The sequence below is a fragment of the Tamandua tetradactyla genome, chromosome 13 (assembly GCF_023851605.1).
Source record: "Tamandua tetradactyla isolate mTamTet1 chromosome 13, mTamTet1.pri, whole genome shotgun sequence".
Classification (NCBI taxonomy): Eukaryota; Metazoa; Chordata; class Mammalia; order Pilosa; family Myrmecophagidae; genus Tamandua; species Tamandua tetradactyla.
Genome location: NC_135339.1, coordinates 29,177,729 through 29,198,540, shown reverse-complemented (window position 1 = coordinate 29,198,540; position 20,812 = coordinate 29,177,729). Strand labels below are relative to the sequence as shown.

Sequence of the window (20,812 nt, the reverse complement as noted above, 5' to 3'; positions counted from 1 at the left end):
TCTTGTTCAGCTCTGCATTTGTACTGCCTAACCAAGTATGCAAGGAAGCCCTCAGTAACTTTTGTGAAATAGTACTGAGCAAATAGTTTAATCGTAACCAAATGTAAGCAGTGATGGCATTACATAGGTTTGCTGGAATATTGTCACACACAATGATAGGGCTGTTTTATTATCTATATTTTAATCATTTGTCAGACTCCAGAAGCCAAATGAGGTGTCATCCCCTCCTACTACCTCTCCAGCCATTCCTCCAGCAGTACCGCAAGCCCAGCCTTCGGTGGCCCGGCCTGGTGTGTCAACCATCCAGCAGGTACAAAAATGAAACTAAAGCATCCTGGACAGTGACAGGAAGGGGCTGTGACCACGACCATCTTATATGGCATGCTTGTGCTTGTTTCTGTGGCAATTTTATTATCTTGGACAATACATTTATATTCCCACGATAATCACCTTATACTTCTGATGTATAATATCAATGATTCCTCTTGCTTTGGGAGCATATTCTCCAGTTTCACAGACAAATTTCATAGGAAAAGAAACTTTGCAAACTAGTGTCTCTGACATTTCATTTTTGAAAACCAGCTCTCACACTGACCCAGGAAAAACTGAGTCCCGTGGAGCTGTACATAATTCTACCTTCTAAGATGGGACAACCAAGAAATTATTTTTAGAAAACATTAAAAGCTCTCATACTTAAAGTTAAAAATAATGATGATGATGAAGATGGTGATGATAATGATAATGATACATGCTTATTGTAAAAACATTCAAAAAGTGCAGAAGATTGTTAAAAAAACTTTAGTAAAGCTTCTACTCGCAGACTCCCACTCCTCAGAAGTACTTCCTGTTAATAGTTTCTGGTGGATACTTCCAGGCATTTTCTATACAATATGTATGCACATACTTTAAAACATATGAAACATACTCTCTAAATATATTGACAATATATTACTAATATATCTTTTTACTAATATAACCTTTTTTTTTTTAGTTTCAAAGAGAGCTATTTATCTAACCCATTTAATAATGCAGAGGAATCAAATTTTAGTTCTAATCTTGTGGACTTCAAATTGTGATTTGTGACCCCAGGGTCTCTAAGGAACCTCCTTAAGAATTTAGAGTTAATTACATAGTTCATTACATACAGCTATATGTGAGCAGGGATGGGTGACACATATTTTATAGCCACCATGACCTGGAATGAAATGCAATCAGTTCCATCTAAAATTTGAAGTATGTGATTCAGACTTATAATATCATCAGTGTTTTGATTGACGATACACCAGATTCTATAGGTTTATTATATCTATCTATCTGTTTATCTAACTATCATCCACTTACCTATCTATCTCATCTTCTTAGTGACAATGACGCTATTGTTGATTCCTTTCTAACAGTGTCAGAGCCCTACCAACTATTTGCAAGGATTGGATGGAAAACCTATCATCGCAGCTCCCGTGTTTACGAAGGTAATCAAAATGTTATTTCATTCTGTTGTGGCTTTAAACATACCACAGCACCCAAACAAAGTTGTAGAATCCAAGATTTACTGATTTTATCTCAGGATTTTGGTCTCATAAGTAGAATACAGAGTTTTGTTTCGTTTTGATGGTTGTGTTGGAGCATCATTCAAGTCCCAGCTTTCTAACAGCCGTGGTTGTAATGAAAGCAATGTTCTTCCCTCTCACCCTACAGATCTCTATGCCTGGCTTGTTAAACAGAGTAGCTGCACCTAGAGGCAAGGTGATACGTTCTAGCCACTATTCCAAGGGATCTCCTGACTTCCAAAAGAATCAGTCACAGAGACCTGTTTTTGGCATTCAAGGAAATAGAGTTAAATGCTCTCAGGGAGCTTAACACGGATGCCTAACTCTAGGACAAAGATAGTTTTTGTCTCTTTTATCATGTCAACCATTGTGGTAGTTTCGGAACTTAAATCTTTGTGTTTAGAGCTGCAAAATTTAGTCAGGCACCTTCATTTACAAATTAAAAAATCAAGAAGGGTCAGGGAGATTAAAGAATTTATCCAATGTTACAGGACCAGTTAGTGGCGAAATCAGGACCAGAAACAAGTTCTCCCAATTCTCAGTTGATTATACTTTTCCTTATATAACATAGATTTTGTTTACATGTTGCTCAAAAGGGTAAGTTCGAAGATGAGAAAACTGAGTCACATTGGATTTTTGGTATTATGAAGAGCAAGCAGAAGGAATCTATGCTAGATTTAGTATTTATTCATCTAGGCTGGATTTAGTGTTTATTGTTTGCATGAACAGCAAATTTAGACCCACAGAGATTGTATCCTCTCAGCAGTTTGCTTTGGTATAGAGTAGTGGTTCTCAATCAGGGTTAATTTTGCCCCCCAAGGGACACTTGGGAATGTCTGAAGACATTTTTGGCTTCCACGACTGAGGGGTTGTACTACTGGCATCTAATGTGTAGAGGCCAGGGATACTCTAAACATCCCATAGTGCACAGAACAATAGCCTTGCACAGCAAGGTATTATCCATCCTGAAAACGTCGACCATGCTGAGATTGAGAAAGCCTGGTTTAGAGCAAAATTTCAAAAATGTTATCTGTTCCCAGTGAGTATTGATCCTTAAAGGAAAAGCTAAATTCACAACTTCCACAGAAGCATCTGTTTCAGGGACGTTTCACCATATCAGCTCATCAAAGACGGCTTTCCAAAATCAAGCATGCATCTAGAGTGAGATATATCCATGTCAGTTAGGCAAACCTTGTTATGTAAAACAAGTGCCTCTCGATTTTTCAGGTTCGTTTCTTATAACCTGCATTTTGGGTTTCAGCTTTGCTGTTTCCAAAGGTTTGAAATAGGAAAGCAACACATGACTTAGAGAATACAAGACCTTGACGCATTATCGATGGGCATGTGTGTGCGTGTGTATGTACATGTGTGTAAAATACAGCTAATAAAGCTACCTCTTATTGCCTATTATTTCATCGCTAAGTTACCTGTCCTTAAAATAGAGCTTACGTGCCCCAGAAATCATGACGCGTACTTTAATTTGTTACACCCTAGAAAAAGTGCTGACTTTTCAGGGCATTTAAACTGCAGAATAATTTGCACCCAATTCCACTAACATCTCCCCCTTCTTTCCCTCCCTCATGACCATCATGTGGCCAGATACCAGAGAGGTGTCCTTAACACCACTCGATTTCAAATCTTTTTTGGTGCTCTGTCTTCCCTGCCTGGGTACTACCTGCTGCATGCCTCTTATACATTTATCATAGCAATAAAGCTATTTATTTTTCTATTTCTCCCAAATGCCTCCTTACAAACTAGATACCCTAAATGGCACATAGTTAAACATGAGAAAGTGGATTAATCATTACTCTAAGTGATTTGTCAGATCAAATCTCTAAACACATTTGATCCATGGTGGGAAAATGGTATTTAGTACACAGACCCAAACTCTGATGAGGCTCTCTCAGCCCTTAGGGTATGTGCTTTTGTCTCCATAAATGGGATCGGGTTTTTGCAGACGTAGGGCACCAGGGTAGGCTGTGTCTCAGATTCCAAACGGACTCGTCAGCAATGGTGCGCTTGCGTTAGTTTCCATCAGTGAGGGCAGGACTGAGGTCATAATCCCTGCCAGTGTCCTGAGCAAATTTCTGAGTCAGAGCTACTGATGATGGTAATCATGAGGCGATGAGCCATGAGAGCAGGTCATTTGTGCAGGTTTGTTCAGGTTATTCCTGCTCTATTTAATTCTTTAGGGACCTCTGGCATTCTAATGCCTATGACTCCCTTTCTATACTGCCCAACAAAGCATTTCTTTACCAATAAAAGCAAGAAGCCGTGATATTATTTATTTTTAGCAACAACTACAGGGCAAAGTTTTCTATAACCACTATTTTATTTAACTCCTTTTGCCTCCTTTAGTGATAGGGAAGTACTGGTATAATCTTTTCTTTGGGGGGGGGGGGCGGGGGGGTGTATGTTCCAGGAATCGAACCCAGGTCTCCCACATGGAAGGCGAGCATTCTACCACTTAACCACCCATGCACCTGGGTATAATCTTTTTTAAAAGGCTTAAAATGAAAAGGAGTCTTGCCAGGCAAAACAGTGGTATGGTTTGAGAAAAGACTATGAGATTCCATATGCTAGTTCACTGCTCTACTCATAGGCAATGACTATGTTTTTTAATGCTCTTTAATTAACTATAGATGGAGAGAGACTATCCTGCATCCTCCATCAATATCAGAAACACTTTCACTCTGTTTTGGGGGGGATCAGCACTCACTCTTCTGGGGTGTGAAGAGAGTTAGATGATCAAATTAGAATTGTACTCTTATCACTGCTCCCACTCCAACAGCAGCTGCTTTGGCATCGTTTCAAGGCTACGGCAGCCCTGGCTCCAGCTGCTTCAGCAGTAATTTGAAGAGTGAAAGAGGGGGCAGGGGAAGTGAGAATTTGAAAAAAGCAGGTTCATTATATAATAGCACAGGCAGGAAACCCTGAAATAACTGGGCCAGAGGCCAGATCCAGATTTCTGAAGATTAGCTGGACCCCACTCTCCAACCCCACAATTCCAGTAACTAAATCTGGGTACCTGTGACAATTAAGGACCAAATTGACCTTCAATCAAATAGTTTTTTATCAGTAAAAACTGTTCTGATCCAACTGCAGTCCAAAGCACTGTACACAGTCATTTGCAGTATCCCTAAGGTGCAAAAATATTAACTGGATTTTGCAATGAATAAAATGACATTGTAGCTGGCGTCTACTAACCACCAAGGTAGATGCCCTTTCCCAAGGATGTCTTGACATTATATTTGTGGGTACAGAACTGTTAAGTAGGAACTCTGTCCTTTTTTTCAACTCACCTCCCACACCTGGCCCAGGGCTTGGCACAAAGCAGGCACGTTGTAATGTTTAGTCCGTGGCATATAACTTCTATTTCAGCCAAGGAAGAATTATTGTTTTCATCACTTTGTGGCTTCGTACAGTGCTTAGGAGAGAATAGAGAGAAGTCTAATACGAAGGGCCCTGGAAGACATGCTTCTAAAGGCTCTGTGTTGTTAAGTCCCCCAACAAAGAATGTCCTACCAGGTGATCAGTACAGTGATGAAATGTGAGACAGATTCGAACTTTGGGTACTATTTACCTTGAGAGATGGAATACCTTTGGTTATAATGACTTTAATCCAGATCCATAGCTCCTAGTAGAGACTAACCTAATCTTTGCTCGTTGGGGAATGTTTCTTTCGTCTTATTTGTCTTCCATGAAGTTGAGAGGAATGTGATCAACTCAAGTATGTACACATCACACGATTAGTAGCAGCATAAGACCTACTGCTGTGTTCAGCACAGTGTCATCCGGGTTTGGACTCCAACAAGTGTAGCCAACGTGAACCAGTTTCCTTCCCAAGACTTTGTAGAAAAACACAGTTTTCAGTAACAGTGATTATTGTCCTTAAAATTTCAAAAAAATATGACTTTCAACAACTTTTTCTAGGTGACTTATGAACTGACCTCCTTTACGGAGTATTGATGCAACACTGGAATGAGCGTCCATATTGCATCACAGACAGGAGGAGGGTATAGTTCATACACTCGAGTATTTCAGGTGTCTGAGCTGGACTCTCAACTACTGCACAGTGCTTGGCCTTCAATGTCAAATTAATAATACCAAGCAACTAATGTTGCTCTTAATGATGAGCAACCCATTTGCTCAAGGAGGTCCTTTGGTGGACTGACTCATACATCAAATTAAGCGTTGACTCATATCTGAACTGAATTGCAACCCACATCAAAACATAAAAATTGGCTTCGTTCTGCTTGTATCCACTTTATAAATGTATTGTATTCCATTTATTCGATCCCTTCCCATACCACCACCTTTTTTTTTTTTTTTATTTGGTTTTGTTTCTTAACTTGTTTGCCTCAAGAAGGAATGAAAACCCTATTATGTACGACTCTAGGGACCAATCTGACTGCCACTAAAGTTTCCAATAGGCCCCACAGCGGCCATTTTGGCACGGAATTTGCTTGGATGCCAGCGTGGAGTCCACATTTACTAGCTTGCAGCAGTACCCAGAACTGGGTCGACACATCCCCTTTCATTATGAAGTGTATCCCATCCTTGCCAACAGAAGCTATTGTTTGAGGTAGACAAGGAATAAACAGATTTCCAGGCAAATTGCTCTTTCTTGATTCAGAAACCACTGTGCTAATTCCATTCAGAATTACTTCAGCAAACAAAGCTGGGGACTCAAAGGGACCAAAATGCTAACGCTGAACTCCAGCGCCCCCTGGCTGTCACAATACCAACTTGCACACACTTCTAAGGTCGCTTAAGAAAGTCTCCTGCTGTAGCTAAAGCCATGCGGCTTCCCCCACCCCTGTATTCCTTAGCGAATGCCATCAGTATGATGGAGGCCATGCACAAAATATCCTAAGTTGTTCAGACAAATCTATAAACAATCAGGAAATATATACGAGTAAATGACAAAAGCAATAAACCCATTTGCTTTTCCCTTCTCTGAAGCAAGAGTCAATATTTTCTAAACGTAGGCCCCAAAATTGTAATAAAAGAAAGCCTTGCAGCATATATTACTTATGGAGTTGGTGAGGAAGCTTAAGCATAACCTTTCCATGTTTACGAAAGTCTTTGAGTCAAAATTAAATCCCAAATTTGCCCATATATATGCTAAAGAAGCATTTCATAATCAAATGAAGTACAACTACACAAACAAATGTGTGACTGAAGCCCACAAATCATGATAGACAGAAGAACAGATAGCTCCATCCTCCGTAGAGTTTACTGTAAAATACATTGATGCTTTACAACTCAAAAGTGTTTTTTGTAACCCCCCCCCTTTTTTTTTGGTGAAAGTGTAGAAAAGGATTTAATGATTTCTCCAGAAAAGTATAACATATTTTACGATTTCCTAAAACTTACCAGGTGACTATGATTTTATAAAGACTGTCAGCATCTACATGCCTCAACAGACCAAAGATAATATATTGTCAAGTCTACTTCAGGAAAATAAAACTGCAAAACAGAAGCCCATTTCCATGACTATACCATGTAAACAAGGCAAAGCCGCAACAGTGTAGGTTGCTGGGGCCACAGAGCAGTTCTGCATCCCAGTCAGCCACACTTCTTGTGGATACTACATTCCTCCAATGCTGAAACCACCGAGTGGACAGTCACTGAATATCCTTCCTCCACCTCCACCCCCTCCTCCTCTGCCACCCTCTTCTCTTCTTCCTTCTTCCTATTATTATTCCTAGAAACCAAACTCCACTTGGGCATTCAAAAGCAGAGGTACTTACCTAAAAATTAGTATTTTAACAAACCTCAGAATGTTTTTCCTGATATATGACGAACTGACCTAGTGATATAGCAGAGACGTCAAGGAAGAAGACAGAGAGAAAAAAGTTTTCTCTAGGCCCAGATGATTCCATCTTCAAACAACAGACTTGATCTATAGGCAAAGAATTTAAGCTGATGGAAATGTGGGAGGCTTGGAGAAAATCCAAATACTGGAGGAGATGGTGTCTTTTTCTAAAATGCAGCGCTAGAACTAGATTTTAAAAATGTTTATTTTTTAGTTCTCACAATATTCTTCGCATTCTAGATGCTACAAAATTTATCAGCCTCTGAGGGTCAGCTGGTTGTCTTTGAATGCAGAGTCAAAGGAGCCCCATCTCCTAAAGTTGAGTGGTATAGAGAAGGGACCTTGATAGAAGATTCTCCTGACTTTAGGATTTTACAGAAAAGTAAGTTGATGCTTTAAAATTCTTTCTCTCATATTTTATTTTATAAATTTATTCTATATACAAATCTTCATAACTTTTTAACACCTAAATGAAAATATAAATGACCCAAAAGAATAAAATATAAATCACCTGTAAGCCAAAACTAAATATTGTCAATATTTTGATATTTATATTATTTTATAACTTTTCCATGCGTATATTTTTTTGCCATGCATATATTTTTTAAATAAAAATGAAATCTTACTCTTTTTTGGTAAATCAATTTTCACTTAACATTTCATGAACATCTTTACATTCTAATAAATACAGATCTTTCTTTTAAAAATAAATCTATAATATTCAATTTCATATGTATTTACTCTTTTGTTCAACATTAAGATTGTTCACGAGTTTATCCTTTTATAAAAAGTGCTTCAATGCATGTTCACAGAATAAATTTTTGTGTACATCTGTAGTTACTGTCCTGGAATAAATTTCTAGTGCTGAAATTGCTATTGAATATTCACATTTTCTAAGGCTTTTAATATATGCTGTAAATATGTCATCCCCCAAAATTGAGCTATATTTAGGATGATCACACAATTGATCATTCGAACTGGGGCACTTCTGAGAGCAAAAGAGAGTGCTATTAATAATTACGCTAGGATCTCAGGCATAAACCAGGTCTGTCCCAGTTGAACTGGAATGCATGTTGCCGTAGCTATTTTATACTACAACCAGCAATATATGAAAATGCCTTTTGTCTCATATACCTTCACCAACAATGGGTATTAACCATTTTTTAAAATCTTTACCAATTTTATAGGTCAAAAATAGGGACCATTTGCTTTCACTTGGCTTTCCTTAGTTAGATGTGGGGTGAAATATTTTTTCATCTGTTATTTGGTCTTTGTATTTATTATTTGTAAATTGCCTGTTCATATCCTTTGCCTATTTTTTTATGCATTCAATATTTTTCTCAAGAGGCAGGTAAACTCTGGCCCACCACCTGTTTTTGTTTTTCTTTTTTACTCTATTTTAATTGTGAAATATAACATAGATACAAAAAAGCAATAAATTTTAGAGTACATTTTAACAAGTAGTTATAGAACAGATTTCAAAGTTTGGTATGTGTTACAGTTCCACAATTCCAGGTTTTTCCTTCTAGCTGCTCCAAGACACTGGAGACTAAAAAGAAATATCAATTTCATGATTCAGTAGTCATACTCATTTGCTAAATCCTAACTTCTCTGTTATAACTCCTTCTCCTTTGATCCTTCTCCCAATCTTTAGGGATATTTGGTTTATGGCCATTCTAACTTTTTTTCCTGTTGAAAAGGGCTGTCATAGAGGGATGAAACAAGTTGATGTTCTTAGAGAGACTGGCACCTCTGGGTTTCAGGACTTATCTGGCCTAGGAACCATCTGAAAGTTTTAGGTTTCTGAAAAGTAAATGTAGCATGTGAAACTTTTATAGGATCTCAGATAGAGCCCTGGTGCTCTTTAGGGTTAACAGGGTGATGTTGATTGGGTTTGGCAAATCTTGGTAATTAGCATGCTGAAGCTTGTGTAAGAGTAGCCTCCAGAATAGCCTCTCTACTCTATTTGAAATCTCTTAGCCACTGATACCTTGTTTTGTTACATTTCTTTTCCCTCTTTTGTCAGGATAACATTGTAGATCCCATGGTACCAGGGCCAGGCTCATCCCTGGGAGTCATGTCCCATGTTGCCAGGGAGATTCACACCCTAGGATGTCCTGTCTCATGCTGGGGGGAGGGTAATGATTTCACTTGCAGGGTCAGGCTTAGAGAGAAGGAGAGGCTTCATCTGAGCAACAAAAAAGGTGCTCTGGAAGTAATTCTTAGGCATAATTACAGGTAGGCTTAGCTTCTCTGTTATAGAAATAAGTTTCCTAAAAGCAAGCCTCAAGGTCAGGGGCTTGGCCTATTGACTTGGGAATCCCTAGTATTTGAGAGAATATCAGGCGTTTCCTAGGTGGTAAAGTTTAATAGTTCCATATTTTTTCTCCAGTCCCTAAGGGACTTCGCCAATCCTTTTTTTTTTTTTTTTTTTGGCATGGGCAGGCACAGGAAATCGAACCCAGGTCTCTGGTATGGCAGGCAAGAACTCTGCCCTCGGAGCCACTGTGGCCCACCCTGCCAATACTTTTAAATTATCTGTCCAACATACTCTGGAATGTATCCAGGAATTATATTAAACTGTACAGAATTACAAGCCCTCATTCCCATTCTGGGTTCCATGTATTTGTTTTTTTTAAATGAACTATCCAGACAAGATGAGTTAGATTGTGTGCTATTGAAACCTTAGGTTTCTGACAAAATAAAGCACTCTTCCTTTGGTCTGATACAGTAGTTGAAGTTCTAAAATACAGACACTGTCATCCTTTACCCTGTATTCTGATTCACCTTAGTCCCAACCAGATCAACTTCGTTCTGATCTCTGATTGAAGCCTGATCTCTTTTTCGTTTTCCTTCTTTGCTTATTTTCATACTAGACTCTATTCTTTTTCTTATTCACTCATAAGAACTACTTATATATTCAAGGGGTTAATTATTCTTTCCTTGTCATATTTATGAAGTGCTTTGACCCATTTTGGCCATAAAAATACGTTGAAATTTATTTGCAGCTGTTGGTTTGTTTCTGACTATCAGATGATAGTAGTTCTTGGATCAGTATGCTGTATGAATCAGAGCCACTGTCAGCTTTTAGCAGCAGTAGCAGCAATTAAATACTTCCTAAATACCTAAACTGAGGGGGGTGGGACTTTAATAGTCCTATCACCGTAGACCATTGTAACTTAGCTCAGCAAATAACTTCTGAGTGCCTTCACTGCAACAAACGTTAATTAAAAACCCATATTCAGTAGTGTGCTGGGCACTTTCAGGAATGCCAAATAATTTTAAGATAAAACTTGCTCTTAAGGAGCCTATTGCCTATCCTGAGTTTCTTGGTATTAGAAACATTACAGCAAGAGATACATTCTACTTCCTATTAGGATGTTGAGAGCCTGAATTCAGGAATAGCTTCTCAGTCTTTGCAAACCGTTTTTCAGGCAAGACTGAATATCAGCAGAGCAAGTCATTTCTGAATCTGAGCTAACCCAGTAACTAGTCTTCACGTAAGGTTTACATACTCCAAGAGGGACCCAGGTGTGTCCCAAGGTGTGGCAACATCATTTCTTTAGCTTCCCTCTTGCTGCCATTCTGTGATACCTATCCTACCCTTGTTATTATCTTAGGAATTTAGGTTATTTTACTTAACATTTACAAACGAACCTCATCAAATCACTACTAAGTATGCAAGAAATTCTAAAGTGCTATAAGGAACTTCTGTTGAAAATAAAGCCTCTCAGTAAAGTAAATGCTCAGAATTCTCTAACTTAATTTTATTTTTCCCTTTTAGAGCCTCGGTCCATGGCAGAGCCAGGTAAAAGATCATTTCAATTTTAAGTTGTTAGTGTGTGATCAGTGATTTGATATATATATATATGAAAACAAATTGAAATTATACTGGTGTCAAGAAGAAAGTGAAAAAAAAAATGAAGTTTTGGAAAAAAGAGCCAAACTAACTCTAGCCAATACTGTAGAGGAAGGGATGGAGAGGAGCACCTGCAAATTTGGAATATATATTCAATACCTCGTATGAATGCAGTTAGTTCTTTCTTATTGACAGGTAGCCCTTAGGAATATTTCCCTCTGTCCTTGGCCTCCACTCATGACCTCTCAAAACTTTCCAGAATAATTTCCACAATGGTAGGTGAATTCCAATTCCATGACATGTGTGTCTCAAACCTGAGCATTACATTTTGCCGTTTGCCCAGATTTGATAAAATGTCTTTGATGCTATCAAATTTGGTTGGGGGGATACTAAAGAGGTGATAGAAATGACAGATCTCTTACCTCTAGAAAATGCAAGTCACTCACAAACCACTACTCCTGAAATGCCTTTCTGTGATTACCTTAGAACTTCAGATTGTATTTGCGCCCCTGAGTAAGAATAACCACTTGGAATTTCATTGTTATAATTCTGATAGCTAAATGGAAAAACATTCCAGAAGTCGCTAACGCACATCCAAATTGCATGGCCCTATACTTTGTACTTGGGGATGCAGAGTAAAGACCAGAAGTGATTTTTACTATTGTATTGCTTATTATGGACTATCAGTTTCCTTTTGAAAATATTTCAGACTTCTGGCACTTTCCTCAGGAGCTGGTTTCTTCACTAGGCAGTCCATACACAAAATCATTTCAGAGTCATCCAAAGGGGGATCCCTGCCCAAAACAAGCCCTGCCTTTCCTAGCTCCATGATTTCTAGAATTCCACAGTTAGACAGTTCTTACTTCCACTTTGTACAGTGCGAATACCCTTTGGAGACAAAATACTTTATCTCATCAGGCAGATCCAATGTGGTGCAAATTAATTTATTAGATCATTTTCTGAGAGCAGGTTGTTGGAAGACAAGAGTATGAATTTTGTGCAGGGGAACAGAGAGAAAGAAGCATTAGCCCAGGGCTCAACAAAAGCAGAGAGGCACCAAAACCAAACTTTCCTCGTCATTATTTAGCTTTCTGTGGGCAGAAGTGAAAACACCTAACTAAAGCGGTTAAACAATGAGGAAAGTATTTTCTCATGTAACAAAAAGTCCTAAGGTAGGATAATGGTGAGGCTGGGTAATTTAGCAGTTCAGTGATCATCAGGGGCAGTCCTTTTTCCATTTTCCATCCTGCCATCTTTAAAGTTTCCTCTTGGGATGGTTGTACTCATGTACCTTAGGTGGCTGTCACAGTTTCAATATCACATGCAGATAACTACATCCAAAGGAAAAAACAAGGAATAATATTTTCTTAGGTCTCTTGTTAAGAGCAAAGAAAACTTTCCTAGAAACTCCCCAGCAGATTTTCAATATCTCATTGATCAGGATAGTGTGTCACATGCCACCACTTAGCAAAATAAAGTTAGCACAACTGGCTTAGACCCCCTGAGGCTGAAAGAGGCCAGTTTGCCTCAAAGTACAGGGCCACTCCCGAGAGAGTGGTCAAAGCCAAGACTCTATCCAAAAGGAAAAAGGAGGATGAAGGGTTACTGAGTAGATACTTTGAGTAGATACTCAACATTGCCCTTTACTGCCTCCTGTCCAATTTTCCTAGAGGTGGTCCAGCTAATTCAATTCAGTTATCATGAATCACTGAGAAGGCAATTTCCTCTTTATACTATGTTTAATACTTTTGTTTTTAATGTCAGGTCTACTGAGTGATAACTGGGGATTATGCTACTATCTTACACCTCCTTTTTGCTATTAAATGATATCTACGTATCTTAATTTTAGACTATAATCATATGGTTCTGAGAATCACCTCTGTAGTTATTCACAGGGGTTCATACTGTGTATCAATGTAATCAATAAGAATTACCTAGTATTGCACAGGAAGACGTGCATTTCACTCTTCACCCAAATTTTAAGTAATTCTACCAGTTAATTACTATTAGTTCCTTTTCTGAAAGTAAAATACCAATCCTATAAAGTTAAGCAAGCTATTTATTTATTGCCCAGTTTTAAATTGTGGACTTTATTTAAAATGGCCTCACTACAAAATTTCCCCATGGAAATAATGAGAGGCCTGGGTTTAGAAAATGTTTTACTATTCCTTTTATGTCACACAAACCTCCAAATGCTTTGTTTTTGTGATTTTTAAGTTTGCTGTCAACCATTTCTGTTTTTTTTTTTAAATCTGGACTCATGACGCAGACATAGAAAATAAGTCTGATAATCCAATAACATATAATATGTTATTATTAATCACTTCATTAATATTCTGTACGAAACAGTCTATCCGTCTAGTTGATTTTATCTGCTAATCAGTCAATTGTTTTGACTAATTATTTTCAAAGAATTCACATAGCTTGTTATATTGACTTTTGCACAGGTTAGGTTCATTTTTATAATGGTCATTAACTGTTCTGTTTTACTGGAATACAGAGGAGATTTGCACTTTGGTCATTGCCGAGGTATTTGCAGAAGACTCTGGGTGTTTCACGTGTACTGCAAGCAACAAGTACGGCACGGTATCCAGCATCGCACGGCTGCATGTGCGAGGTAAGGGCCCTTTAAATGCCACAACAGTTTCGACTATGACCCAAGCATGAGTGTGGAGAATTTGTACTATCCTCCCTTTCTGCTTCTCATATAGAGCTAGTTTGGTTCCACTAAAAAGATTTGAACCATCGAGAAAAATGTTCTTGAACAATATTCAATTTTCCAGTAGCCTTTCCTTATTGCCTTAGAGCCACCACCACCATCCCAGTTATATCTCCTGTCATCTGTCACAACCCCTAAGAAAACATCTCCCTGGTCTTATATAAAATTTTTAAATTCTTCCAAAAATAGTACGTAGGTATTTAGGGTTTTTTTTCCCCCCTGTATTCTCTCCATTCTTTAATGTCCTAGATTATGTCCTCTGTTTTTGTAACCATTTTCCCATTAGTATATTCAGCTGCTTTGAATCCTTTCCCCTTTATATGCATGCCCCAGCTCAGAGGCCTATTTGTCTTGTTGGTAAGGCCAACAGCCCAGGTTCCATGTTTGCTCTTTCAGGAAATGAAGACCTTAGCAACAACGGGTCTCTCCACTCAGCCAATTCCTCCACCAACCTGGCTGCCACTGAACAACAGCCATCCCCACCCAACCGGGAGCCCCCTTCTGGGGAACAGCACCCCAAACCCAAGCTTGAAGGCGTTTTGGTAAACCACAATGAGCCCCGGTCCAGCTCAAGGATTGGGCTTCGTGTGCATTTTAATCTGCCCGAAGATGACAAAGGAAGTGAAGCCTCCTTTCAGGGTGGAATGCTGGCTGCCAAGCAGATCAGGCCTAATGCTTTCCCAGAGAGGTTCAATGGACAGGCAGCGAAAAACCCCGAACCTTCTTCACCCATTAAAGAGCCCCCTCCAGTACTGGCCAAACCCAAACTGTAAGTACAAAATCAGAATGGATAACCAAGAGTGCTGTGAGCTTCTCTTGAGTCTGCACTTCTTAAAAATGATGGAGCTGAAAAAGGAAGCTTACCAAATGAGAAAATACACATTAAATGTTTTACAAGCACGCCTATATTTACATCAATGTAAGTATGCTTCACTATCATCCAGGCAACGTTACACCTAAGCTAGCTCAGAAAGACGTGTGCCTAACATTCGAGGCATCCAGGTAAAGCATTTCTACCCACTTCTTCTTTTTTTTTTACTGTATGATTCCATTTAAATAATGAAAAATGCAATTGAATCTGTAGCAACTGCAAGCAGATCAACGGTTGCTTTGGGAGAGGAAAGCAGGGAGACCTAGGAGGGGGAATTCCAAAGGCACGGGAGGAAATTTGGGGTTAAGTACCTTGATTGTGATGATTTTTGGCACACACATATGACAAAACATTAAATATTTGCAGTTTATGCCTCAATATCAATTATGCCTCAATAAAATTGCTTTTAAAAAAAAAGAGCCAGGTTGAGAGGGCTACCACTGGCCAAACCTGGAGCAATTTCTACTTTCTTCTTATGAAGTCCTTTCTTGAGTCTAATTATCCTTACAGTCTGTAATTTCATCCTTATAGCTCCCATTTCTGCTCCATCTTAAGCTTTTGTAGTCATTATGAAAAAGGTATTTAGTGTTTTTTTCTTATTAGACAAGTTGTGAGTCTACAAAACAATCATGCATAAACTACAGGACCCCATATATCATCTCATCACCAACACCTTGCATTGGTGTGGAACATTTGTTACTATTGATGCTAGCACTTTTAAAAATGATCGTACTATTGTTTAACAGTAGTTACCTTTGTTACAATTGATGAAAGATCAGAATAGTTCCATCTATGGTCCATTATTTACATTAGTTGTTTTTTTTCCCATATGCCACCCCATTATTATCACCTGTCTTAGTATTGTTCATTTGTTGTAATTCTATTTAGTATTTTTAAATAGCTTTTGTTATTCCTGGATGCACTGTAATAACAACAGAGGTTTCATATAAATACAATCGAGTGAAAAAAGGAAAAGGAGTTGTGATTTTCAAACTCTCCTCAGGAGCCTGATGTGGGGTCTCTCTAGTGAGCCTCTTTCAGAGCCAGATTGCAATGTTTAATATTCATCCATAAAAAAGCAAACTTTTTCTGCTAGATTATATAATGACACCATCTAAAAATTCTATCTTCAGCACTATATGATTCTCTAGTATCTTTTGCTTGCATTAAATCTTCTCTTGGTTTTGTGTACATATGTTTGTATTAATGTGGGTAAAAGTACACATTCATGTGCATGGGCGTGCATGTGCACACACACACACACCCTTTATGAATCCACATGTGTACAATCTTTTTTTTTTGGCAGTGAGTTCATATGCTGAGTGGGCTTAGAGAGAGAGGCCACATCTGAGCAATAAAAGAGGTTCCCTGGGGATGATTCTTAAATCTAATTTTAAGTAGGCTTAGACTATCCTTTGCAGGAATAAGTTTCATAGGGGCAAACCCCAAGATTGAGGGCTCAGCCTATCGATTTGGTTGTCCCCACTGCTTGTGAGAATATCGAGAATTCTCCAAATGGGGAAGTTGAATTTTCCCTCTTTCTCCCCATTTCCTCAAGGGCACTTTGCAAATATCTTTCTGGTTTTAAACTCACAGGTTTTGCTTTAAAATATATTGGCTGTCCAAATAATCTTCTTGAGAATACAACTTTCTGTTCGTACTTTCATTTGCCATTCATATAGAAAATAGAAATAATCCTATAGATCCTAAAACTGCAACAGAAATGGAGGCAGTCATGTTTAAAAATTTTATCCTCAAAGCCTAGATATTTCAGACTTGAAATCTTCGACTTGAATATCAAGCTGTGTATAGTGGTGATTCTTATTAATGGCTACCTTCTAGAATAAAATGAGGAGATATATATATAGAGATAGATAGATAGATCCTCTATCCCAAATGAATCAGAATCTCTCCACAGATTATTTTAATGTATAGCCAGATTAGAAACCACTGGTCTAGAGTTAGAGAAATTGACTCGAGAAAACTAAGTTGCAATATGTTTTTGTCCTCCCCCACCCCACCTACCACTCCACACCCAGGAAAAAAAATACATTTAAAGTAAGTAAAACTTTGGACAAAAATCAGAGTGTACTGGGAAATCCTACGCTTTGGGGGGTCAAACATTTCTTTAGAGTAGTGAGTCTCAATCCTAGGTGCATTTAGGAATTAGGTATGGCCCTGCGATTTCGAGTGTAGCAGGTGAACCAACAGCATTGCTTCACCTGAGAACCTGTTAGAAAGGTAGAATCACAGGTCCTAACCCAGACATCAGGAGCTCTGGAAGAAAGGCCCAGAAACGTGTGTTTAAACAAGTCCTCTAGCAGATTCTGATGGAAGCTAAAGTTTAAGAACCTGAAGAATCATTGGCCTAAATTTCAAAAGATGATAAAAACCATGCCTAACTCCATCCCAGGCCAATTGACTCTCTGGGCAGCGGTGCCCAAGAATCAGTGTTTGGGTTTGGCTTGGTTCTAAACTCTCCCTAGTGAGTCTAAGGTGCAGCTGGTTCAGCAGCCACACGTTAGCTGATTGCAGAGACATAGTTAATCAAAATGAGTTATCCTGCTCAGGGACGTGCTAGTAAACACTTAACAACTGGCTGGGGGTGGGGAAAGCCCTCACATGCAGCATTTGCCAATTTCCATGGTGTAGCTACTTCCACAGCGGCCAAGGTCAAGTGACGAACAGCTCACTGAAGGTCACTGAATGTAAAATTGGGATGAAATGTGCACAATCTGCTCTTGAAAGCCAGGAAAAGTGGCTCTAACCAAAAACTGCTACTGCCAAACTGCTTTCAAATGTACCTGGGAGCGCGAGGGTAGTTCAGTGGTAAAATTCTCGCCTGCCATGTGGGAGACCTGGGCTTGATTCCCGGCCATGCACTTCCCAAAAAACAAACAAAAAATATTTCAACAAATAAAAGGATACTCACATGGAAAAACGAATGAAATATGGTCCCATTATACAGCATACAAAAAAAAAGTACTTGATATGGTATTCCAAGTTTGTTTGTCACTGTCACGATATTTCACATTGACAATTCAAAATCCCTAAGAAATTCTATTGTATTCCAGACACCACAACAAAATCCTGAAACTCTGCCTTAAATTCTTACAAGATATGAGAGTGAGTTTATAGGTCAGGAACTAAAAAATATAATAGCCACCATTTATTGATCACTCATATGTGTTAGGTTATTTAAGTTGACTCATTAATTTTCACAACAACCTTAGAGGTATTATTTAATCCTGTGTTACTTATGAGGAAATTGAGGTCCGAAAGGTTACAGAATTATCCAAAGCCACACAGATAACAAGTAGCAGAGCCAGAACTAGGACGTAGGTCCATCTGTCAGCAGAGCCCATATCTTTAAATGTAAGGTCCACACTGGTCGGCACAGGTGAAAATGTTGTTGGGTGAGCTGAAAGAACTGGTAGAAAGAGAAAGAAAGCTTGGGTATAAAATGTGATTTCAGAAATCCTGATAGTAAAAGGCTGTATAGAAAAATGAGCCACTGAGTTTACAGCAATTTATGACAGGTGTTCCTACAAATTAGAGGGATTACTCAGCATTTTTGAACTGGTATACTTTATAATTAGTCTTCCTTTCCTTTATCCTTTTGTTGTACTTCTACTTCATTAAAAATTGTAAATCAGCTCCATATGTTATTTGTAAATAACCACTGGTTATTTTGTGTTATATATATGTATACCCATCAGATTTTGAGCCCCTTTTAGGTGTGGGGGTGGGGTGGGGAGAGTGCAGGGTCCGGGAATTGAACCTGGGTCTTCTGCGTGGCAGGCAGAAATTCTACCCCTGAGCTACCCTTGCACCACCCTAGATTTTGAGCCCTTTTATAGTCCAAATAATCTCATGCATGTGTGTATCTCCTACAATACCTAGCAAAGTAGAACCATAGAAGACTCAGTAAAAGTCCATTGAATAATGGGATTAGCACTTTGCCCTGATGTAATGAATAAATTAATACAAAGGGCTGTTTTGTATTAGATAGAGTCCAAGAAAGTCAAGGGAGTAAAACTTGTCAAAACAAAAAGATATTAGTCTCAAATTTTCTTCCAGAATCTTAAATTATCCAAACAATTTGACACTGTAGTTTATATGTGATTTTGTCTGAAGTTTTTGACCCTCTAATAAGCCAACATATTGTATTAAATCATAAGAGCTAATATGCCATTTGAAGTCTCATTTAAAGGTGAAAACTGGTTCTTAAGCTTTTGCTCAAAGGTAACTGAAGGAAAAAAGGAACCATTCAAAACCTTCCTGTCCCCTCTTCAGTACTCTTTTCTTTCTTAGGCTACTTTTCATATGCTATCTTTTCTATTTCCATAACCACAATAAACTATTTCTACAACATTATCAGATTAAAATTTACCAGGACTACAATACAAACATGTCCTAAAGACCATATGATACCATCTTTATGCTTTAGCAAGCACAGACTGTGGACTGCCGAATATGAAACACACTACAGATTAAGGTTTTGCATTTTCCTACCATTGGAAAGTCAATACCAGCAGAAACAATATTAATATATATATTTTTCTAAGGAAAATCTAATAAAGATATTTCTGCTCCTAACTGCTGTCTTCCACCTATGATGAAATGAAAAAGTTTAATTGAATTTTAATTTTATTACTTTATTCTTTCACTTAAATGTTCACTACTAAAAAAGGAGGAAAAGAATATTACTGTGTCAATAGTTAATACTCCTGAATTCTCAGTTTAACTCAAGACAAGAGTTTCCATGGATGAAAAAAGGATTATACAGTATATAGCATCTGACAGCAGTAATGAAAAGGGGAATGGAAATAGGCCTCTATTTTGTGAGGTTACTTTTTTAATATGTGGTATATCAGAATGTCAATAAAGGGAAGTAAAAAGGACTTAAACTCCAAGAACTAAGAAAAATCAAGATTTAGAAAACCTTCTGATGCAGCTTTTTTTCTGCCTGTGTTGACTTTCCTGATGGTATGAAACTACAAAATCTTTTCATTTTTAATAGACCTCATGTTTAGCAGATCACCTTCTGAGTTCCCGAGTAATATATAATTCCAAAGCACATAAAACCTCAATGGCCTTGGAGAACTGCAGTGCCGTGCTGTGGTTCTTTATCCTATGGTCACTCATTCAACAGGAGATTAATCTGAATACTCAACTTTGGCAGCCCTGATGATTTTCTGCATATATGATTTTAAAACATTTTCATTCCATTTTCTTTCTTAAAAAATAATTAACTTACCCGTGAAGAGAAATTAAGTACGGAAATTACTGTGGGAGTTAGGGCAGATCATGTAATGCCTCTGTGACACAAGTTCCTATAAATGGAGAAAATGTTCCCAGCTTGATCTTTTTTCTCCTTTCGGGAACAAGAAAGTCTAAGACAATTTTAAAATTAGAATGGCTATTTAATTTATCATTCAAACTGGGACATTTTTGAAAGTGAAAAGGGGCAGTAGAAACAATTATGGGGGGGCGGGAAACAGGCATAAACTGGGAGGGTTGCAACATACGGTCTTCTTATCTATAAAGTTTTGTTGCTAGGAGAAGATGAGAAGTCCTAGGACACTCCCAACTTCCTTTTTTTTTAAGGTTTGCTTTCAAACCAGGCAGAAGGGGAGCTAATTCTCTAAGACAATTAGTAACTCACATCAGTATGGAGCTTAGTGTCTTCTGTCCCAGAGCTGAGATGCTATCTGGTGATTGCCAGAACTCTGTGTATCACCAACAAGAGAAACATCGTTTCCATCTCTTTTTTCTGATTTATAAACATTCTTACATTGGACTGCATATTGCACAACTCCAGAGGGGCACAACACAAAGAATACAATGTGAATGATGTCCCCTGGAGTTGTGCATTATAGTGGCCCATAAAAGCAATAGAATCAGTCCCATTTTGGAAAATTTGGCAAAGAAAACAAAAACAGTTGTAATTCCTCCACTCTAACACACTAGTGAATATCATTCCAGCATTTCT

At 38.3% G+C, this 20,812-nt stretch overlaps 1 protein-coding gene across 1 annotated transcript in view; it reads left to right on the top strand.

Annotated features, from left to right (window-relative positions):
* The window catches only part of MYPN (myopalladin), a 93,614-nt gene that overhangs the window by 33,959 nt on the left and 38,843 nt on the right, over nt 1–20,812 (top strand). Inside the window, exons 5-10 of the mRNA XM_077125118.1 lie at nt 196–310; nt 1,398–1,469; nt 7,609–7,750; nt 11,153–11,176; nt 13,728–13,844; nt 14,343–14,715. Coding sequence (XP_076981233.1) covers nt 196–310; nt 1,398–1,469; nt 7,609–7,750; nt 11,153–11,176; nt 13,728–13,844; nt 14,343–14,715 — 843 coding nt within the window. The remainder of the gene's footprint in view (nt 1–195; nt 311–1,397; nt 1,470–7,608; nt 7,751–11,152; nt 11,177–13,727; nt 13,845–14,342; nt 14,716–20,812) is intronic.